Here is a 24,479-nt window from a genome sequence, read left to right as displayed (position 1 = left end):
CTTATCTTCATAATAATTTTCTGGATCGTGTCTCACCCCATTATTTAAAAAAGATTATGAAAGATTGTTTCTGATGTAATGGAAATAAAGGCAATGCATTCAAGCTGTTATGTGCTAATCTCCTCTCTTAATAGTTAAGCACACTGTTTGCCTCAATGAGAAATAAAGGGCTCAGGGTAATTTGAGATTTCTTATTTGTCAAAGAAAAATGATTAAAGTGGCTTAAAATTTTGGTTAAGAATATTCAGACAAAAGCATTGCTGGGCAATAACCTGCCACTTAGATGTTAGAAATTTTGGCCCGCTGCAAATCCTAGGAAGGGTAATTAACGGATTAAAAAAAAAAACCCAAGAATGTACTTTATCATAATCATAAGAGATGACTTTTTTTTCCTAATGAGATTGTTTAGTCCTATCTTTGTAAGCCAAATGTGTTTTTTCATAGGTTGTATTTCATGGTTAGGACTGTGGTATTGGACATTTAAGGGTGAAATTTAAGAAATGAACGCCTTCCTCTTAAAATAGATCATGTTATTTAAATTGAGGGGCACAATTAGGAGTTTCTCTTGACTTCTCCTTTTCTCATATCTTTGAAAGTATCTTTTTTTGCTGATCAATAAATGAATGGGTTGGATGGTGATGTAGTTGACATCTCCCAATTAGTTGGGCTGTCTTTGCGTTCCATTAACTTCACATTATGATCTACCTGAATGCTAATGTGTGTAGTTAATAAGCGGTTCTCATCTCAGTTTTAACACATACCTTTTGCATTTCAGTGTCACATGCATATCAAGAGCCCTACAGACTTTGAGTGGCTGAAACAGTGCAGATTTTATTTTAACGAAGATTCTGACAAGATGATGATTCACATCACAGATGTGCCGTTCATATACCAGAATGAGTTTTTAGGCTGCACTGACAGACTTGTTATAACTCCCCTCACAGACAGGTGATGGAAGGGTTCTGTGACTCCTCAACCTCTCTCTCCTCCACCCCCAACCTTCTAATTCTCTCCAGGTGCTCAAGGGATTTTGGCTGATGGTCTCTTTAGGGTTTACAGGCTCTTTTATATTAAAATCTTCGACATTCGATATGTTTAGCTTTACACACATGTCTTCACATGGGATTTAGTAGGTTTGTGACTAAAACAGACTTTGCTTCCTTTGCCTTCAGTCTTATAGTGTCTAAGTTTAAATGACCTCCGTGGACATCAAATGGGAAAAAAGCGAATTAATCGCTATGTATCAATAGGTGCAAATCACCATGGGCTTTGAGGGCTGCTTTAGGGGACTGTGGCACTTATTGTCATTACAGAGACAATAAAGGTGGTTTTTTAGCAGGAAAGAAATTGAGTATGAACATTGGTGAATCGTGATGGAGAGGACATTGACCTGTCCTGCCCTCTGCCTGTTATTTACCAACTGTGTTAGCCAGAGCCGCCATGCAATTTCCCTGGACTCAGTTTCCTCATCTGTAAGACATACTACGTTATCTCCAGGGGTCCTTCCTCCATGGCTAATAGCCTGTAATTCACTTAGTTTAATTTGAGCTTTGTGGCATTAGCTAATTGTATATGTGCTGTTCAGGGATGCTTTGAATACTTATGTTGGACAAAATGGCTGAGTGTTAAAATCAACATTGGGCCTAAGGAGAAGCTAAAGCTGAATATCAATCATTTTCACAGGATGAACCCCTGGGCTATTAGATTGAAAATATTATCGGACAAAGTATAAAAGTTGGACGTAATAGCCGTGTCTGTGAGATTTTTCCTTCCGCTCAGTCGTGATACTGAATGAAATGCTCACTTTTACCTGAGGATTGAGGAGTAGCAGAAGATTCTACTGTCCTTTTCTCCTCACATCTTCTTTGTCTTCATACACTCCATATTCCTTCTTACGTCTCATTAAAGATGATTTCTTTTTTTTTTTTTTTTAATTTTTATTGGAGTATAGTTGATTTACAGATGTTAGTTTCAGGTGTACAGCAAAGTGAATTAGTTGTACATATACATATATCCACTCTTTTTTTAGATTCTTTTCCATATAGGCCGTTACAGAGTACTGAGTAGACTTCCCCGTGCTACACACTAGGTTCTTATTAGTTATCTTTTTTTTTTTTTTATTAATTTATTTTTATGGCTGTGTTGGGTCTTCGTTTCTGTGCGAGGGCTTTCTCTAGTTGCGGCAAGCGGGGCCCACTCTTCATCGCGGTGCGCGGGCCTCTCACTATGGCGGCCTCTCTTGCTGCGGAGCACAGGCTCCAGACGCGCAGGCTCAGCAATTGTGGCTCACGGGCCTAGTCGCTCCGCGGCATGTGGGATCTTCCCAGACTAGGGCTCGAACCCGAGTCCCCTGCATTGACAGGCAGATTCTCAACCACTGTGCCACCAGGGAAGCCCAGTTATCTATTTTATATATGTCAATAGTAGTGTGTGTATATCAATCCCAGTCTCCCAGTTTATCCCTCCCCCCCATATCCCCTGGTAACCATACGTTTATTTTCTACAAAAGATGGTTTCTACTGGATGCTTTTGGACGTTCTTTTGGAGTTGTTCTCTTTGTTTTGAAGTGCAGAGGTGAATAATGACAAAATGTGGAGAATTCCTTGAAACATTTGTAACAGTTATTTCACACCTTCTCTCCTTTCAAACCTCAAGCATTCCCCTCCCTTCCTCTCTCGACCGAAGGCCCCATTTCCTGTTTTACTGAGAAGATAGATGCTACCACAGGAGAGGACCTGCGCTCATTCCCCACCATCATGTCTGCCAACCAAGCCCCCTATCCTTATGCTGTCCACTTTCTCTCCTGGTTTTAGGGATGGATTTTGTGCTGCCATCCAAAGCCAACACCTTCCACTGAAACAGTTATTTTCTCTCTGGGAGCATCATCAATTTTCACTTTCCACTGGATCATTCTCATCAACGTACAATGTGCTATAATGGCTTCCAGAAAGGAAATCCTACCGTGAATCCTCTAGTTTCCCTCCCATTTCTGTACTCCCATCAAAACGCCTCAAAATCACAGTTTTTTCTGTCTATTTTACCTTGAATTCACACCATTCAGGTTCTATGTATTCGTTTTCTGTTGCTTTCATAACAAATGACCACACGTTTAGAAGCTTAAACAACACGAATTATTTCACAGTTGCATACGTCAGAAATGTGGCGCACACCTTGTTGGACTAACATCAGGTATCAGCAGGACTGTGGTCCCTCCTGGAGTCTCTAGGGGAGAATCTGCTTTTTGTTTTTTAGTTTGTTGGCAGAATTCTTTTTCTTGTGGTTGCAGGACCTATGTCCCCACTTCCCTGCGGACTGTCAGCTGAGGGCTCTTCCCAGCGTCTGGAGGCTGCCGTATTCCTTGGCTTGTGGCCCCTTCCTTCATCTTCACAGCCACAACCATGGGTTGAGGCTCCTTCATGCTTCCAGTCTCTTTTCCTTTTGCCGTCTCATGTCTCTGACCCACTCTCCCGCCTCCCTCTTCCCCTTTTAAGGACTCATGAGATTAGATGGGGTCCACTGCATAATCCAGGATAATCTCCCCATCTCAAGGCCTTTCACATTAATTGCATCTGCAAAGTCCCTTTAGCTGTGTAAGGTAACTTATTTACAAGTTCCAGGGATTGGGATGTGGATATCTTTGGGGGACCATTATTCTGCCCGTCACACTTTCTTCCCCCGGTAGGGCAGTCACCCAGAGCCTCATGTTGCTAAATCCAATGGTCATTTCTAGTTCTGACCTTCCTTGACTAGTCAGCAGCATTTGCACAGGTGATCGCTGTCTCCTTTTTGATACACTTTCTTCCTGTGGCTTCCAGGACACAACATGCACCTAGTTCCTCTTGTTCTGGCTGTCCCTTCAGACCGTCTCCTACTGGTTCCTCTTCAACTTCTTGACCCCTAATCACTGAACGCACCAAGGCTCTTCTCCATCACTCACTCCTCAGGTGATCTCACATGGCTTTAAATATCATCTCGATGTGGACTCCCCAATCTCTGCACCCTGACAGGGCTTCTCCCTTGAACTCCAGACACATACATTCACTTGCCTATGTGACATGTTTTCTTGGATGCTTACTGGGAACTCACACTTATGTTTGATTGTCCCCCCCGCAAAACTGCCCTCTTCTCCGGCTTGGCCAATGGCAATTCCATCCTTCAGTTGCTCAAGCGAAAATCCTTGGAGCATCCTTGATGCCTTTCTTTCTCTCACTTTATTATCCAATCTATCATCAAGTTTGGTCACCACCACTTTCAGAACTCACTTAGGATGTGACCACTTTTCTCCCCTCTGCTGTTATCATGTTAGTCCAAGCCACCATAATGTCTAGGCTGGATGACTGCAATAGTCTTTTATCTGGTTTCCTGCTTCTGCCATTGCCTCTCAATTCAGACACTGGAATATAAGTCAGATCCCGCCATCCCTTTGCCTTGATCTCCACTGTCTTTCCATCTCACCCAAAGTAAAAGCCAATGTCCTTACATTGACCTATAAGACCTGCCATGATCTGATCCCTGCTACTGCTTCTCCTTCCTCATTGAGCTCCAGCTACTTGCTCCTTGGCTGTTCCTTGAACAGTCTCAGCACACTGCTGCCTCAGGACCCTTGCACTTGCTGTTGCCTTAACCGGGAACCCTTTTCCCCTCGATACTGGCATAGCTCACTTCCTCTTCTCCAGGTCTCCGACTGAATGTCATCGCACATGGGTCTTTGGACCTGACACATGTGAAGCAGCAAGCCCCACACTCCTGAACCCTCCTAACCAGCTTTATTTTTCCTGTTTTCTACTTTTAAATAGTCTGTTTCCTTCCTTTAGGATATCAGCTCTTTGAGGTGTAGACTTCCTGTGATTTATTCACTGCTCCAGGAACAGTTCTGTTCCATAAGAGGTACTAAATAAAATTTCCCAAATGAATGAAGAAATGTTTATTTTCAAAGTCACATCTTTGTGGTGAAAAAATTAAATAGTACCTAAAGAAATAAGGTTGAAAGTATGAGAGGAAAATTTTTCTATTTTTCAAAATGATCAGTAGTTTATTTTCTCTCTAAGAAATTTCAAATGCTTATATGTCAAGATTCTTTTTAACTTTCACATATAGGTATCAGATTATACAAACTTTTTTGCAACTTGATTCTTTCACTGTATTCATTATCTTGTATATATTTCTGTATCAAAAAACTTGAGAACTTTAAAAGCGAAGTATGTAAGTGGAGGTGATTCTGAAGTTTGTTTCCCCCTGTTTCACTCTAAGTGTTCACTTGCTTATTCTTCTCTAAGTTGATTATGGGAGGAGTGAGTCACCATTTTTTGCTGGTCATTGGGATTGCATTGCAAGATTGGCTGCCTTTTTACAAAAGAATTCCTCACTAAGATTAATACTTGAATAAAACAAAGGCCAGAGACCTTGACATCTTGTCAGCTTTTCACTGACTGCCCTGTGAAAATTCAACAATGTTGATAGCGATCGTCTCGGGGAAACGTGACGTCATTTGGATGGAGTTGCAGATATTTCAGATGATAAAATAGTCAATAAATATGCTAAAAACATATAGTGCCTTTTTCGAAAAGCTCATGGTATTTTTCATGACCAGTCCTTCCTTCTACTTCTGAGCACAAGTCAAGAAGTCTGGAATCTTTCTTACTACAGTAAGTCCCCTACATGCAAATGAGTTCCATTCCGAGAGCGCGTTTGTAAGTCCAATTTGTTCGTAAGTCCAGCAAAGTTAGCCTAGGTACCCAACTAACACAATCGGCTATATAGTACTGTACTGTAATAGATTTATAATACTTTTCACACAAATAATACATAAAAAACAAACAAACACAAAAAATAAAGAAACCATGTTTAATCTTACAGTACAGTACCTTGAAAAGTACAGTACAACAGCTGGCATCCAGGGGCTGGCATCGAGTGAACAGGCAAATAGAGTTACTGACTAGAGGAGGGAGAGGAGGTGGGAGATGGTAGAGCTGAAGGATCGTCAGCAATAGGAGACGGAGGGAAAGCTGCAATTCCACTCATGCATGATGTTGATGGAACACACGTTCGCATCTTTGAAAGTTCGCAACTTTAAGGTTCGTATGTAGGGGACTTGCTGTACTGCTATCACTTAAGACCGAGGGCAGCAGAAATTTAAGACTGATGGAGACATCTCATCTTCTTGATAAGAAATGTAAACGGGAATTCCCTGGTGGTCCAGTGGTTAGGACTCTGCGCTCTCACTGTAGAGGACCTGGGTTTGATCCCTGGTTGGGGAACTAACATCCCACAAGCCGCGCATTGCGGCCAAAAAAAAAAAAAACGTAGACAGGCCTCATGCCGTGTGTTCTTTCTCTGACATATTCTCACAGCTTCCGTGAGTTATACCTGGGTCTTGGCCACTGGGCTTTGTGGTCTTGGCCAAGACGGCTAACCTTTCTGAGTCCCTTCTTCTGGAATCGTTGTGTGGACTAGAGGTAATGGAGGTAGGGACCCAGCACTGGGCCTGCCGCTGAGTAAGTGTTAGTCATCATTGATGATGTTGCTATGACTATTGTTTTTCATTGTTTTTTTTGTTTGTTTAGAATTTTTTATTTTTAAAATTTTATTTATTTATTTATTTTTGGCTACGTTGGGTCTTTGTTGCTATACGCGGGCTTTCTCTAGTTGCAGCAAGCGGGGGCTACTGTTCGTTGTGGTGCGCCGGCTTCTCATTGCAGTGGCTTCTCTTGTGGAGCCTGGGCTCTAGGCATGCGGGCTTCAGTAGTTGTGGCACACAGGCTCAGGAGTTGTGGCTCACGGGCTCTAGAGCACAGGCTTAGTAGTTGTGGTGCGTGGGCTTAGTTGCTCTGCGGCATGTGGGATCTTCCCAGACCAGGGCTCGAACCCGTGTCCCCTGTACTGACAGGTGGATTCTTAACCACTGCACCACCAGGGAAGCTCTAGAATTTTTTAAATGGAAGTATAGTTGATTTACAATATTGTGTTAGTTTCAAGTGTACAGCAAATTGCTTCAGTTATTTTTTTTCCGATTATGTTCCATTATAGGTTATTATAAGATATTGAATATAATTCCCTAAAATAAATTTACTTTATTTAACAAGTAAATCCTTGTTACTTATCTATTTTATGTATAGTAGTGTGTATCTGTTAATCCCATACTCCTAATTTGTCCCTCCCTCTCTCTCCCATTTGGTAACCGTAAGTTTTTTTTCTATGTTTGTGAGTCTGTTTCTGTTTTGTATATATATTCATTTGTATATTTTTTTGGATTCCACATATGCGATATCATATAGCATTTGTCTTTCTCTGACTTACTTCACTAATATTCTCTAGGTTCATCCACATTGCTGCATGTGGCACTATTTCTTTTTTTTTTTTTTGTGAATGAGTAATATTCCATTGTGTGTGTGTGTGTATATATACACACACCACATCTTCTTAAGCCAGTCTTCTGTTGATGGGCACTTGGGTTGTTTCCGTGTCTTGGCTATTGTAAATATTGCAGCTATGAACATTGGGGTGCATGTATCTTTTTGAATTAGAGTTTTTGTCTTTTCTGGATGTATGCCCAGGAGTGGGATTGCTGGACCATATGGTGACTCTGTTTTTAGTGTTTTAAGGAACCTCCATACTGTTTACCATAGTGGCTCCACCAATTTACATTCCCACTAACAGTGCAGGAGGGTTCCCTTTTCTCCACACCCTCTCCAGCATTTTTTATTTGTAGACATTTTAATGGTGGTCATTCTGACTGATGTGAGGTGATACCTCATTGTAGTTTTGATTTGCACTTCTCTAATAATTAGCGATATTGAGCATCTTTTCATGTCCCTGTTGGCCATCTGTATGACTTCTTTGGAAAAATGTCTATGTTGGTCTTCTGTCCATTTTTTGATTGGGTTGTTTGTTTTTTCAATATTGAGTTAATCATTGATAACACATTCTTTACCAACCTTTCCTTTTATTTTTAACCTTTTTAAGAGTTTTCAAATGTATTTGACCATAGACCACCCCCTCCTTTTTTCCTCAACACATGTTAATATCCATAAGGATAAGTGTATTTTAGGATGCAGTTTTGGAAAGGTTATGTAGGGGTAATGGTCAGGATCTTCCTTCTTTCAATTTTGTGCCTGTATCATGTCACTGTGATGTCTCAGAAGTATCTTCCAGATGCCAGTGGTATGGTTCTAGTGATTTCTCTACCCCTCCAGGTGTTATATCACGTTGGCTCAAGCTCTGGGAATGAGCATGGGGGGAGCCCCCGCTGGACCAGCAGGAACAGGCAAAACAGAAACGACCAAAGATATGGGACGATGCCTTGGGAAATACGTCGTGGTTTTCAATTGTTCAGACCAGATGGATTTCCGAGGACTTGGACGGATTTTTAAAGGTGAGGGTTATATTTTTTTATTTGATGAGAAATTTAAGCTAAGGTGGAATATCTTGTTAAGATTTATTTTTCAACAATTGGCTACATCTTAGTGTCATTTTCCAACTTTGTAAAACTTTTTGGGAAACCTGAATCTTACCGGTGTTGTGTGGGTCAAATGTCAGTATCACTTGCCTTTGTAATGTTCCTTTATCCCTGCAGGTTGGGTGTTTACAGATAAAGGGTCACATTGTGAGTTATTTTGGAGGCATTTAATGTATGATCTATTTGTTCAACTTTATGTTTGAGCAAACTTATCTGTGGCTTGATCTGGCAGTTGCATAATGCTCTTTTTCTTTGACTTTCCAAAATTATGTACTAATTGGATTTCCTATTTAATTTCCGTTCTAAGGACTGGCTCAGTCTGGATCCTGGGGTTGTTTTGATGAATTTAATCGTATCGACCTACCAGTTCTCTCCGTTGCAGCCCAGCAGATTTCCATTATTCTGACATGTAAAAAGGAGCGTAAAAAGTCTTTTATTTTTACTGATGGAGATAATGTGACTATGAACCCTGAATTTGGGCTTTTTCTAACTATGGTAAGGAACCACAAGAAGAGCTACTGAACTTTAGCCTTCTTATCACAGTTTTCACGCATGTCCCTGGTCATATGTCACTTATTTTCCATGAATGGAAATTGGGATTGTAATTTTCACTCCTGTTTGAAAACCTTTGGTGTTAAACAGAGCTTATATTAATAACTCATGACTTAGCCTCTCCAGTTAAAAGGAGAGTGAGATATGTAAATGAATTTTCTGGTTGTCATTCCAGATTTGTTGTGTGTGCATAATGCATCTTTTAATATCATGCTGATGTGTTGCGCTTGTTACCCCATGACTGTATCATTCATCCTTGGGTTTTATTTTCTGTATAGAATCCTGGCTATGCTGGGCGGCAGGAACTCCCTGAAAACTTGAAGATTAACTTCCGCTCCGTGGCCATGATGGTGCCTGACCGACAGATTATCATCAGGGTGAAGTTGGCTAGTTGCGGTTTCATTGACAACATTGTTTTGGCCAGGAAGTTTTTCACGCTCTACAAGCTGTGTGAGGAGCAGCTTTCTAAGCAGGTGTGACATTCTGAAGGTCCCTATGTACTTAGGCATATTTAAATTTTTTATTCAGTGCTGGAGAGGGTGTGGAGAAAAGGGAATCCTTCTACACTGTTGGGGGGAATGTAAGTTGGTGCAGCCACTGTGGAAAACAGTATGGAGGTTCCTCAGAAAACTAAAAATAGAACTACCATATGACACAGCAATCCCTCTCCTGGGCATATATCCAGACAAAACTGTAATTCGAAAAGATACATGCACCCCAATGTTCATTGCAGCACTGCTTACAATAGCCAAGACATGGAAGCAACCTAAATGTCCATCGAAAGATGAATGGATAAAGAAGATGTGGTACATATATACAATGGAATATTACTCAGCCATAAAAAAAGAATGAAATAATGCCATTTGCAGCAACATGGATGGACCTAGAGATGATCATACTAAGTGAAGTCAGGCAGAGAAAGACAAATATCATATGATATCAATTACATGTGGAATCTAAAAAAATGATACAAAGGAACTTATTTACAAAACAGAAATAGACTCACAGATATAGAAAACAAACCTATGGTTACCAAAGGGGAAGGCAGGGGGAGGGGTAAATGAGGAGTTTGGGATTAACATATACACACTACTATATATAAAATAGGTATACAACAAAGACCTACTGTATAGCACAGGGAACTGTACTCAATGTTCTGTAATAACCTACACCGGAAAAGAATCTTAAAAAGAATACACATATGTATATGTATAACTGAATCACTTTGCTGTACACCTGAAACTAACACAATATTGTAAATCAGCTATACTCTAATATAAAATAAAAATTTAAAAAAATTGTGGACTGGGGTTGTTGACAAGGTACCTCATATATACAAAGTAGAAAGTCGTATCATGGCAAAAACAATTTTACATTCATAGTTTTACTAAGTACATTTGAAGAAATTAACATTTAAGGCATAGAAATGAAGTTAACACTATCTGAACTGACTTAAGAGCCAAAGAATTATGAATATTGATGTTTGCTTTTTATCTCACCTGTTCATTCATCATAATATATGTCATGTGTCCTCATGGTTTTGAGGAACCTCTCAATCCAAACTTCTTTGAATCTAGGTTATACTCACAGGTTCAACTATATTCCATTCTCACTCAAAACATTCTTGGTTGCTTCTGATGATTGCAGCCTTTACTCATTGATTCTTCCCTTTTCCCTGCTGTTTCTTGCAGGTAGAGAAACTCCCACATCACTGACTCCTGCCCTCTTCTTCTCTAATTTCATTTCTCCTCCTTCACTCCTATTGCCCTTGTTCACAAGGTCACAAGGTCACAAGGGAAATGAAATGAGTCCATGTGTACAAAACAATTGGCCCCAGGCTGATCCCTTGGTGAGCATTCTGTGAATCTCACTTCATGCCCACAGATTTAACTGAGTCTAATGCTGATAAGTTTTCCTTAATTCCACTCACCAGTACTTCCAAGTCATTGTTATTGTACTTTTATGCAAGCTTGCTCATATTTTTATTTTATTGCCACAATTAGAATTTAAACTCCTTGAAGGCAGGAACTCGGTCTGAATATTTTTATGTGCTCTATCCTCCAAACGATTGGTTGGTAATTAGCAGGTAATGTTTTTTTTTTCCCTATAGGTTTTTAGAATTATGATTAAAAAATATTAAATTTATCATCTTAACCATTTTTAAGCGTATAGTTCAGTAGTGTTAAGTAAATTCACATTGTTGTGAAACAGATCTCCATAACTTTTTTGTCTTGCAAAACTGAAACTCTATACCCATTAAACAACTCCACTCTTCCCTTCCCCCCATTCCCTGGTAACCACAATTCTACTTTCTGTTTCTATGTATTTGGCTACTTTAGATAGCTCATATAAGTGGAACCCACACAGTATTTGTCTTTTTGTGACTGGCTTATTTAACTTAGTATAATGTTCTCAAGTTTCATCCACGGTGTAGCATGTGATAGTATTATACTTGCTTCCTTTTCCTGGTTGAAAAACATTCTTATTTTTACATGTATGCCATGTTTTGTTTATCCGTTCATCAGTCGATGGGCATTTGGGTTGCTTCCACCTCCTGGCTATTGTGAATAGTGTTGCTATGAACATGAGTGTTTAAATATCTTTTTGAGACTCTGCTTTCAATTCTTTTGAATATAGTCCCTGAAGTGGGATTGCTGTATGATATGGTAGTTCTATTTTAAATTGTTTGACCAACTGCCAGGGATACTCTTTCCTATAGTGGTTGGATAATTGGTTTTTAATTATTCACTTTATATGTGCTGAAATTTGGCATGATTGAGCTTTTTATAAATACCCATCAAGGGGACAACAAAGCTGGTGGCTTGACTTTCTGATTTGTCCTTATTGTTTCCCCCTCTAGGTAATCCTGGAATGTAGCTACTTTTCTTTCTCCTCAATACCCCTGTTTTTTAAACTTATATGATGTTCATGAGTGAGGTCTCAGTTTAATTCTGGTTCAGAATTTTAGCTTTCAAGATATGAGGAAATTTTCTTATGGATGATTGGTTAAGAAGGGCTCAAGGGGACATGTATCTCCAGGAGGAAATTTATTCCTTTCTCTCTGTCAGGATCTATTAGTTCTGATCTAAGGGCTTAAATTAATGATGGTACAGGAGAGGATTCTTTTGGGTATTCTCCATTTGCTAAAAAAATAATCTGTTGATAAAAAAATTTATTGCCCCACTAACTACAAATTTTCTAAAGGAAAATCAGCATTTATTCATTATGTCTTTGTCAAATTTGTACAGTTTCTATGGGTAAGTTAATATTGAAAATAAGCCCAGTGTACCTCATATTCTTCAGGTACATTATGACTTTGGTCTGCGTAATATTCTGTCTGTTCTGCGAACTCTGGGAGCAGCCAAAAGAGCCAGCCCCACGGATACGGAGTCCACAATTGTCATGCGTGTACTACGAGATATGAATCTTTCCAAACTGGTAAGATTCACAGATGGAAATGTTCCACCCACTTAAATTTCAGTTTAACTAAGCACAAATGAGATTAGAAATATTTATGTAAAGTGCTCATTTAAAATGCTTAATTATCAGATAAATACATAGAGCATAACATAAATTTAAATTACATAGAGCATAACTTTAAATTACATTTTTTCAGGAGCAATTTTTGTGGTGACTCATCTCTAGTCTAACACGTCTATTCCAATAGAATTAAAATGGATTTTTAAAAATCCACATCTTACATTTCCAAATACCTTGAAATTTTTGTGCTGTAGAACTAAAATCCCTTTTACCTTCGTTAAAGTAGACCTTGGCAGGAAATTGTATGTGAATTTTACAAGTGTGTAATAAGTTCACATTATTTGATTTCACAGTAGAGACTGAACAATCAGTTGTCCAGTATCAGTGGATCCATGTACGGGATGACAGAATGATATACTTTGGTTTCAAATTAAGAGTATGAACCAAATTCCAATTCATGAATTTGCCACTGTTCTCATTAAAAAAAATTCTTTTTAATTTAAATGAGAAATTGTAGGTTATTTAGTAAACTCCCCAATCTGGTTGTTTTATGGAAAGGTTGTCATGTAGGCAATATTTTCTTTCCTTCTATTTCCTTCCTTTTTTTTTTCTCTTCTCCCCCCCACCCCCCTTTTTAAAAAACTAATTTTTAATTTAGTAAACATGATGAAAATATTTCTCAACTTCAGTGGAGGTGATATTTTATTTATTACTGTTTGTGACAAAGTAATCTGGGCTGTATTGGACATTTTCAGTTTATCTGATATTGCCATGTTTATGCCAAAAGATTTGGTCTGATTTCCCTTTATTTTCTTTCTGAGATTGATGAGGATGAACCCTTATTTTTGAGTTTGATTGAAGATCTCTTCCCAAATATTCTTCTGGACAAGGCCGGTTACCCTGAACTGGAAATGGCAATTAGTAGACAGGTAATATATTTCACAGGACATCAAGTACGGTGTCCCTTTCATCTGAACTTCATGGGAATCAAGTGGCGCTGTTGTGGCCTAAATCTACAGGTTCCGAGAACAACACTGAGGCTGTGACTACAGTTTTAAGAGAAGCCGTTGCTCACCATTGATAGAGCTTTTCCTCCCAGGGGATCTCCTACCATCACTCAGCTACAGGTCCAGTTAGCCATGTGCTAGTGGCCCCATTATTGATGGAGACCATTCCACACCAGATTCCCAATGAAATGTGATGGGTCAGCAGGGCCGGTGGGGCTTGGCCAGCTGCATTGCCCATGCTTGTTTTGTTTCTCTCTGTGGCCCTGGTGTTTACCACATTGCTTTGGTCTCAGGACTCTAGCTACTGAGTGTCATTTGCAGTGATCTCATGTGGCTCCTTAGCTGTCATTCTTTTTCCCCAGGCCCAAGATCACTTGTGATTTCTTCCTTGGGCTCTGGGGGGATCCATCATGTTAAGTGTATCATTAGGTGTCTGGATTTCCCATGACACTTGGTGCAGCTTTAACTTTTTATAGTCTTCCTAGGAATGGAAATGAATCATGAAAACCTTGTGCCTCAACTTCCTTTCCTATGAAAAAGAGTTTTGAAAAAAAAAATTTTCATAGAAATGGTGATTAGCTCATATTTATAAAATGTATTTCAATTCTTTGAAGATATTTGTAATAAAAATCAATATGGTATTATTTTATGGCCATTTCCCCTTTAAATATCAGTGTATAAAGATCTTAATTTCCTAATCAGGTAAAAGTGATAATTCATTTTACAAATGGCTTCTTCATCATATGGCCAAATTAATTGTAGCATTGCCTAAAAAGGTAAGTATAAACTAATTTATAAAGTGACTTACATTAGTAATTTATAGCATAAGAAAAATCTGAAGAGAAAGTACATAGCATAAAATGATACATGATTATTAGTCAAAATTACTTAAGTAAAAATAAGAGCATCATTTATAGTGAATTTAAGCATAGCATGATGGTTAAGAGCATGGACCATAGGGCTGAATTTCTTGGGTTCCAATCCCTACTCTATAACTTAACAACTAATAATCTTGGATAAATTGCTTAGTCTCTTTGTGCCCCAGTTTCCTTACCTATAAAATGAAGACACCAATAGTACCAATCTCATAGAAGATTAAACTCAGAATAGCGTTTGGCAGCGTAGCTTCCATACATGTGTTTGATAGATAAAAACTATCCAGAAGATTTATAAAGATGGCTTGACATTGATATGGAATATCAGTCAACTTGGTATGCTTGAAATTATCTTTTAAATGAAATATCATCTTTTAAATTAAACATTTAAAATACATTTTAATATTTGAGCCTTTATTCTTAAGTTGCTCCTAATACATACATGCAATAAAATGTTAATATAAGTGTATTTAATTCCCAAAGTCAACTGTAGGTGTTTCTTGTTTGCCTGGGATATCATTTTGATTATGTTCAGCCTGCTTTTGCCTATGTATATATATTTTTTATGCAATATATTTTTTATTGGGAATTCCCTGGCAGTCCAGTGGTTAAGACTCAGGCTTTCACTGCCGTGGACCCGGGTTCCATCCCTGGTTGGGGCACTAAGATCCCACAAGCCCTGCGGTGCAGCCAAAAGTATATATATTTCATTGTGGTAAAACACATGACATAAAATGCACCATTTTAACTATTTTTTAAGTGTACAGTTCAGTGGCATTAAGTACATTCATAGTATTGTGCAAACCTCACCACTGTCTGTCTTCAGAACTTTTTTCATCTTTCCCAACTGAAACTTCATATGCATTAACAGTAATTCCCCGTTTCTCTAACCTCGCTCCATGTCTATACTTATTTTGAGCACAATGATGAGTCCAGATATCTGTTCATGTGGCCCAATGTGGGTGGTTTGTTATGCTTTCAGGTTGAAGAAGCTGGTTTAATCAACCATCCTCCTTGGAAACTGAAAGTCATCCAGTTGTTTGAAACACAGAGAGTGCGGCATGGAATGATGACCCTGGGGCCTAGTGGAGCAGGGAAAACCACCTGCATCCACGCCTTGATGAACGCCATGGCAGGTAGGGGGGCAGTCAATCTGGAGACACATTTAAACTGTTGTGACACATGTGAATGCCCCAAGAGGGACACAAATGTAGATGTATGTTAGCATATTTTTATAGCAGGGGATGCTACTTTTTTGAATATTGGGTAGATTTTAGAGATAACACAGTACATTAATGGACCAGAGGAGAAAAACGTTTTTTTCCAGCTTTGTTGTATACAAATATAATTTGGACACATAACATGTGCAAGTTTAAGGTGTACAGTGTGTTGATTTGATACATTTATATGTTGCAAAATTATTATCACCATAGCATTAGCTACCACCACCATCGTATCACATAATAACCATTTCTTTTTTGTGATGAGAGCATTTAAGATCTACTTTCTTAGAAATATTCAAGTATATGATACAGTATTATTAGCTATAATCACCATGCTGTACATTAGATCCCCAAATTTGTTAATCTTATAACTGGAAGTTTGTACCCTTTTCCAATATCTCCCCATTTCCCTCACCTCCAATACCTGGTGACCACCGTTCTACAATCTGTTTCTCTGAGTTTGACTTTTTTAGATTCCACATATAAGTGATATCATACAGTATTTGTCTTTCTCTGTCTGACTTATTTCACTTAGCATAATGCCCTCAAGTTCCCTCCATGTTTTCACAAATGGCAGGATGTCCTTATTTTTCTTGGATGAATAACATTCCACTGTGTATGTATACCACATCTTCTTTATTCATTCATCCATTGGTAGACACATAGGTTGTTTCCATATCTTGGCTTTTCTGAATAATGCTTCAGGAAAAACATTTTTTTAAAGTGATTTTATGGACTGTGCTATATGTTTTACATATGTTATGCCATTTAGTTTTCAAAATGATCTTGAGATGTGGCTATTATTATCCGCATTTTGTACAAAAAAGTCAAAATTTAACTTCAGAAATATTCAGCGTCAAAAAGATGGTAAATGATGAGACTCAAAATTAAGGTCAGGGCCCATTAATGAAAAACTCAGAATTTTCCCGGTAAACCATACCATTTGCCACTTATGACTTAACACAGGATGCTACCTCTCAATAAATATAATTCTAATCCCAACTCTTAAATTCTATGTATTGAAAAATCACCCTAATTATAAACTAATTTCCCACCCAGAATCAGATATTTTTCTTGTGAAGTGAAATAAACGTATTTAATTTCCAGATGTCCCTAAGTTTTACATCTAAGTCCCTAACCTAAAGTTATCTAAGGTTAATGGGCATTGCCTTTTTCGTGATTATTCTTGTATTCTCTGGTTCTGATTAGACGTCGACGACTTCCTTCTTAAAAGTATTCGCAGCCCTTAGTCACGGCAGTTCCAAAATTTCACAGAACTTTGGCTGTTAGAATGCATCATACATTGTCCCACAAGGAAAAGCTGCCTGGCTGGGTTTCCAGTCAGCTCATGGAACCCCAGTGCATTGATATTGGTTGGTAACTATGGTCTGTATTTATTCTAGGGTCCTGCATACATTAGATTTAGTCTCAATTTCCTCAGCTATGGGACAAAGTGAATTCTGTACCTCAGGACTCTACCAGGGGGTCTTCCACACTGAGACAGGCTTATGCTCTCAGCTAGCACCTACCTCCACCAAAACTGAGAGATCACACCTGCAAAACTTACCACATGGTTTTCATGTGTACTATTAAGGTTCTGCTTTGGGATTTTTACATAGCATTAAAATGATGTATTCTCCTTCTCAAATTATGCTTAAAGATACTTTTGTTGTTGTTATGAAGCTACCTTCTGTTAACAATAAACTACAAATGCACTGGGTACAATGACTTGAACAAAATGAGTACTAAATATTGAACAATAGTGATACATTGTGTATAATATGTCTAAATGATGTAATCAATATGGCGTCACTGGTTTTGGAGAAGTTCTTTGCAAAGATGAATAAATTATTAGACTATCTGCTGTTTAGTAACCTGTTCTTGGTTTTAGTATATAGGGTAAACATTTGTTATATTAAATGACATTGTTTTTTACTGAAAACTTTGATTATCCAAAAGATTGAGAAAGTAATGGGGTTGAACTTCTGCAGGACTCATGGATGTTATTTGTTCCCTTATTCGTCATGTATTTGTTCATCAAATATCTTTGATGTTCTGTACTTTGAGGTTCTGTACTAGAAATGGGAAAGCAGGCATGAAAAAAAAATGACCATGTCTTTAAGGAGTTTACAGTGTAGTGTAGTGACACAGATAATTGCAACTCAGCATGGAAGATTGGACATGAGGAAGATTTGGACAATTATGATGTGAGCAGAGGCAAAGGAGATCAGAAACCTTTCTAAGGAATTCCAGAAAGGCTTACAGAGCAGGTGCTACTTCATCTGAGGTTTGCGGGTTGAGTAGCAGCTGTATAAAAGGCATTCTTAGCAGAATGAAGAGGCTGAACAGGTAGGAGGGGCTGGCGAGAGCATGATATGCCTGGAGAAGCTCCCTGGCATGGATGAAATCTAATTTGTGGGAGTGGTGGGAGTGGGGGAGATGAGGAGGTAGAGCAGATGCTATTGGTGCCCAGGGCCGCATCCCTTTGGCCCTCCCCTGCTACAGATGCAGCTGTTGGAGAGTTTCTCCCCCAGATGCCAGTGGTGCCTCCCTGTTTTTCAGCCTTATGACTTTCCTTGAAGCTAGAGAACTGGCTCAGCCTGGAAGAAGGGGTTGGGTGAGAATTAATGCTCCTGAGGCAGCCATACCCTTAACCAATGAGGGAAAGAGTGGAAGGTAAATGTCCCACCTCCTGTCTTTTAGAGGGACACTCTATCTGTGACCAGCTCACCAACGAGCCCTTTATTGGCTTTGTCTCCTTTCCTGTCTCACTCTCTCTTTCCCCTGAATCCAAACTCTCAGTTCTCATGTCTTTGTCTCAGGCTTTGCTTCCAGGGGGAATTCAAATTAGTACAGAGGGCATGGCATGAGAAGCTTTGTAAGTCACAATAAATACCGAGATTTTATCCTGTGGGTGATGGGGAGCCATAGAGCTGGGGAGTGGTGTGATTAGCCCTGTGTGTAGAAGACCATCCGGTGGCCGCGTAGAGAATAGACTGGGACCGGAGGGGCTGTCTGGGAACTTCCATAAGGAGGTCCTAAGAAGGTGACAGCAAGAAAAGGGTGCTTACTCTGGGGCAGAGTCCATGAAGGTGGAGTGATCAGGACAGTCAAGAAATGCCTGGGAGAAGAATTAAGAGGAATTCGTTTAACCAACATTTAAAAAGTCAACCTTTTTTTTTTCCCTTAGAGTGCTCTTATAAAAATGTTATGGTATCGTATTTTAAATGAAAATGATACAATTCTACCTACAACCATAATGAAATAATTTTTGATAGTTTCTCTTGTATGGGCAACAGACCAAGTCCAGTTTTCACCTATGATACATTTGAAGAGGTTGCTGGCCTTTGGTAAAGTGTGATTAGATTTTTAAAAAAATGTTGCCAGTCTTGCGGATATCATGTATTGAAAGAGCTGACCTGTGACCAAGTTGAATTTCAGCACTGTAAAATATTGTAAATAATTACCCTGATTCTTTTTGTGATTTTGGAAAAAGAGAACTATTCTCTAATTTTCTAGATAGGTTTTAATGTAACACCTTTTCCAGTGTGCATATCTATGTATGTGTGCCTGTGTTTGTCAATCTTTCACACAGTGTGTAATATTTTAGCCTCTATTTTTATGATTTTATACTTTAAATCTTTAAACTTTTAAAATTGAAATACAGTTGATTTACAATATTGTATTAGTTTCAGGTGTACAGCAAAGTGATTCAGTTAATATATATACATGTATCTATTCTTTTTCAAGTTCTTTTCCCATTTAGGTTATTACAGAATATTGAGCAGAGTTCCCTGTGCTCTACAGTAGGTCCTTGTTGATTATCTATTTTACATATAGTAGTGTGTATATATTTTAATCCCAAACTCTTAACTTATCCCTCCCCACCCTTTCCCATTTGATAGCCGTAAGTTTGTTTTCTATGTCTGTGAGTCTATTTCTGTTTTGTAAATAAGTTCTTTTGTACCATTTTTTTAGATTCCACGTATAATATACTTTAAATCTTATTCTTCAGTTTTTTACTTAGTAACTACCGTCCCCTATGTACAGAATCTATCTTATTTAAGAATAGTTTTAGGGTTTGAAAGATTTGAATACCTTTTTTGAAGCTGACCACAGAAGAAAAATCCTTGATTTTTGTAACATTAGTTTAGCTGATTTTTTTCCAAATGAGCAAGACCATATCTCAGCAAATCAAAGCTGTTAATGGAGAGAATCAGGTATCTTTAAGGGACATTTCAGATATAAGAGTTAATCTAATACACCATAAACCAAAAGATTTTTGAGCTGTGAAATTTGAAGAACTTCCATCCTACATTAATTCCTTCATCACTTCCAGCATGGTAGCATTTTCCCCCTTATGTAACATGCAATTTTCTTTTCCAGAAGATAAAAAGTGCTTTAGTCAATAAAATATAATGAGGGTAATTATGATAACTTGGAATGCAGTAAGACATGTATTTTCAATGTAATTTTGCATTTTTTCATGTTTTGAACACCTGCTGACAGTACACTGCAAATTGGTGCAATGTTGCCTAATGATGGTTCATTCTACATGGGAGTTGTTTAAAATTTGTATTTACTTGGTATAGATTGTGGAAAACCACACCGGGAAATGAGGATGAATCCCAAAGCGATTACGGCTCCACAGATGTTTGGTCGGCTTGACGTGGCAACGAATGATTGGACCGATGGGATATTTTCTACTCTTTGGAGGAAAACATTGAGGGCTAAGAAAGGTAGAAGATGAATTACAAGTATAATTTTTGACATGTACTTCTAAATAACATCCTTTGTGGCTATTTAAAATTAGTAGAACAACTGTAGTCTCCATATAATATCTTATCCTAGACCAAGAACTCATAAATCAGTATGATATTTGTTAATGTTGAAATACTGAAATGACTGATTAGTGTATTTAAAATACCCACCCCCCCCTATTTTTTTTGGTTACAAAGGGAATTATTTTCCTTTTGAAAAAATATTTCTATATTCCTGTGAAAACTTCGGATAAAATAGATAGAAAAAGCTGTTAAGGAACATTGATAGTACTGTATTCAAGTGATTTCATCATCACTGTTTTCACTGAATAGTTAAAAAATGGTACTCTTATTTAAGTATGGCCTATTTTTAGAAAATTGATTCTCCTATAAAATCACAGGAGGAAATGGGCTTCTTTGGAAAGAAAATTGTGTATATCAAAAAGTGAAGTCTAACAAATTATTCTCTTTTAGATGTACACGGGTGTTTGTTTTTTGTTTAAACACTCCTTAAGGGCTAGTGGTTCACTCTGAATATTCTCTTACTTAGGGACTTGAGCCCAATGGTCCTAGAAAATAAGCTCCGATCGAAGAGGTGATATCAAGTCTCCTCTCACTCCTGAATGAGTAAGAGAAAGCACAGTGCAAGCAATTGCAGGGACAAATAAGAGTATAGGAGGAGGACAAGACATTTGGGCTTACTTCACGAGTCCACACTTTGGGCAACAGTGTTCTGTTGAAAAACGTTTAAAGTGGCACCACTGACGTTCTCTTTGAGGGAATGTGGCTGATCAACCCAACACCAATTGTTAAAAGAGAAAAGAAAACGCTTCATTTCTAAAGCGTGCTCATATTAGAAATTGCTGTTGTTTACGGGAATAAAATAAAATTTTGTGTCTGATTTGTTCTAGTAATCCTGTGTAAACACAGATCCAGTAACCAAATGTTACCTTAAAGAATAGGTGCTTAGAGAGGTTTTTTCTTCAGTCCTTTTTAGAAAGGCAACATATACTTTTTCTTTCACAGGGACTCTGGTGATCAGATCATCATTTTACTTAAACTGCTAGTTGAATGAGCACGATTAGGAATTTCATAGCAGTTGATTTGACTTAGAATATTCCACAGTTGTTACATTAGAGATAAAAATTAGAACTACAAACCTGGTCATGGTGTTGGTAAGTAAGAGTAACTAGTGGTTAAGAAATTAAGAGTAACTATTAAACTGAATCCCTAAATTTACAAGGCCGTGTCTGTTGGACATTCTATCGATTCTCAGTATAAACCTGCTCTCAGTAGCATCTGGCACAGTTAATCACTCTTATTCTTGAAACTCTTCCACCACTTGACTTCAGGGATACCTTACCGGCTGACTCGCCTCCTACTTCTGTTTCACTGAGAGGTCAGCCAGAGGGAGGAAGCAGTGGAGGAGACCCTACCAGAAGGCTAAACGTAGAAGTGCTTGTGTCCTCAAACCTCTTGTCTCTATCTATACTTATGATCTAGAAGAAACTTACCCAGGCCATGGTTCTCAATGCCATCTCTAAGCTGATGGCTTCTACATTTTAATCTCTAGCCCTTGAATTCCCAACTCAACAGCTCTATGGGCTGTCTGTTGGACATCTCAGACTAAACGTGTGCAGACCAGAATGGATTCCGTGGCTCTGCCTTTCTGACATCACTCACATCCCTTTCCCCCTTCCCTTCTTCTTTCTAACCAGGTTCGACTTCCTGCTGTTCCTGGAACGTGATCACCCCAAGCTTGTACCCACTTCAGGACCTTTGCAACTACTGTTCCCACTGCCTGAAAAATTCTAGCTCTAGATCTTTACATCACTTGGTTCTCCTCCAGAAATACTTCATTGACCACCTTATCTAAAATGCCTCACCCTCTTATCCTGCTGAATTTTTCTTATATATTTCTTTGCATATTGGTTTGATTGTCATGTCTACCCCTTAGAAAGTCAGCTCTGTGAAGGCAGGATGTTGTCTTTTTTATCACAATATCCCTTGAACTGTGCTGATACAGAGAAGGTGCTCAAGGAATATCTGTTCAATGAACTAATGACTTTTTCTTGATTATGGGCTTTAAACAACAGCTATATAAATAACAGGAAGAGTCCTATGTGACAAAATACGATAATCATTTAGATCAAAGCTTTATTTAAAAATTAATGAAAATTACATCAAATTATAGTACTTCTTCAAGCATAGTAGTTATGTATCTATGCATATATGTGTATGTTTGCTTTTCTCCCTGCCCTTGGTGGGATGTTCTAGGGGAGCATATCTGGATAGTTCTTGACGGGCCAGTAGATGCCATCTGGATTGAAAATCTGAATTCCGTTTTGGACGATAACAAAACTCTAACCCTTGCCAATGGTGATCGGATTCCCATGGCTCCAAACTGTAAGATTGTTTTCGAACCTCATAACATTGACAATGCTTCGCCTGCTACTGTCTCAAGAAATGGGATGGTTTTCATGAGTTCTTCTGTCCTTGATTGGAGTCCTATTCTTGAGGTATGATTGGAATCTTTTTTTTTTTTTTTTTTGGTATAATTAAAGAGGGAAACAGATCCTTTTAGCATTCTTTTAGAGTGTGTGCTGATTTTTCTGCAGACCTGTTGGTGTAATTGCATTTTAATGCTGATGTTTGTGGAAGATCCTTGAATGCTCTGGGACCCTCAGCCCAGGTTGTCCCTTACAGGTTTCTTCAGTGCTCAGGGTTCTTCAGTTCTAATAATTTTAGACCTGTGAATTACACCCCGTGGGCTGGGGAATAATTGCAAGGCCTAGGTGAATCAATAATCCCACTAGGGACTTCTCTGGTGGTCCAGTGGTTAAGACTCTGAGCTCTCAATTCAGGGGGCCTGGGTTCGATCCCTGGTCAGGGAACTAGATCCCATATGCCGCAACTAAGAGCCCGCATGCCGCAACTAAGAGCCTGCATGCCACAACTAAGACCCAGCGCAGCCAAATAAATAAATAAATATTAAAAAAAAATAATCCCACCAAACTGTGAGTGAATAAGGAAAATTTAATTGTATCACTTTGGGGATTCATGATATTTAAAAAAAGTACTCATTCACATAAAATTTGGGAGCAACTGTCTTAGAATATTAACTCGAAGAAGACAATTTATTAAAATTCATTTAAAGAATTTTTATGAGATTCAATAGTCATAACGTTAGTTTTAAGTTTGCACTTTGAAATAATATTTCAGATAATATCTTTTCAATTCATGATAAGGTATATTATTTTATTACTACCAATGTATGTTAGAGTATGTTGATTATCATAGGATTATAATTGAATGCCTTGCATACTTAGATATTTTACTTAATAAATATTATAGTATAAGGCAGAATGCTTATTAGACAAGCCACCTGTAAAATCTTTTTTGACATTGTTGGTCAAATTATTATTTTCATTTACATAAGTTTTTTGGAGATAATTTTGATTGAAAACTTATGAATTCATATTTTAAATCAAGTAGATGAAGATGTGAAGAAGGAGGGGATTATAAAGCAAAATGATACTGAAGTACAGTTGGATATGTCACTAAAAATGCTTCTGAAGATTTCAGATTTCACAGTTAAATTATCCATCCTTTAAGAAGAATACAGAGCAAGAGTTCTCAACCCTGGCTTTGCAAGAATAATCACCAATGACAGTTCTTTAAAATACAGATGACTGTGTCACACCTCAATCTATCAATTTAGAGTCTCTGAGGAAGAAGGTGCAGGAGTTATTGTTTTTAAAAATTTTTTTTTAAAAAGTACCACAATGGATTCAGCCTTGGTAACCACAGATGCAGCAAACTCCAAGTGAAAATGAATTTGTGATTTTCCCCCAAATACTTTAAATTCACAAAGGCTTTTAAACAATACTTTTACACTATTAGCTAATGAATATTTACAGTTTTCTATTTATGAAATGAGCTTCTATTATATTCTGTCCATGTTGAGGCTGAATAAGGCTCATTTATGTAGCTCATTAATGTAGCGTTTACATTAACGCTAAGTTGCTTACAAATGGTTAGCAAGAAGCAAGACTCACAAGACTGGAGGTGTTTCGAGCAGGGCAGGGCAGCTCTGAGAGAACTATTAGAGGGCAGACCAATGGGGA

At 38.2% G+C, this 24,479-nt stretch overlaps 1 protein-coding gene across 1 annotated transcript in view; it reads left to right on the top strand.

Moving 5' to 3' along the window:
- Nucleotides 1–24,479, top strand: part of DNAH5 (dynein axonemal heavy chain 5) — a 259,490-nt gene that overhangs the window by 128,031 nt on the left and 106,980 nt on the right. Inside the window, exons 35-43 of the mRNA XM_061189135.1 lie at nt 776–948; nt 8,193–8,371; nt 8,763–8,950; nt 9,286–9,480; nt 12,311–12,445; nt 13,309–13,416; nt 15,352–15,505; nt 20,185–20,331; nt 22,630–22,871. Of these exons, the coding sequence (XP_061045118.1) occupies nt 776–948; nt 8,193–8,371; nt 8,763–8,950; nt 9,286–9,480; nt 12,311–12,445; nt 13,309–13,416; nt 15,352–15,505; nt 20,185–20,331; nt 22,630–22,871 (1,521 nt within the window). The remainder of the gene's footprint in view (nt 1–775; nt 949–8,192; nt 8,372–8,762; nt 8,951–9,285; nt 9,481–12,310; nt 12,446–13,308; nt 13,417–15,351; nt 15,506–20,184; nt 20,332–22,629; nt 22,872–24,479) is intronic.

Source organism: Eubalaena glacialis, chromosome 4 (assembly GCF_028564815.1).
Source record: "Eubalaena glacialis isolate mEubGla1 chromosome 4, mEubGla1.1.hap2.+ XY, whole genome shotgun sequence".
NCBI lineage: Eukaryota > Metazoa > Chordata > Mammalia > Artiodactyla > Balaenidae > Eubalaena > Eubalaena glacialis.
This window is presented reverse-complemented; position numbering and strand designations above follow the sequence as displayed.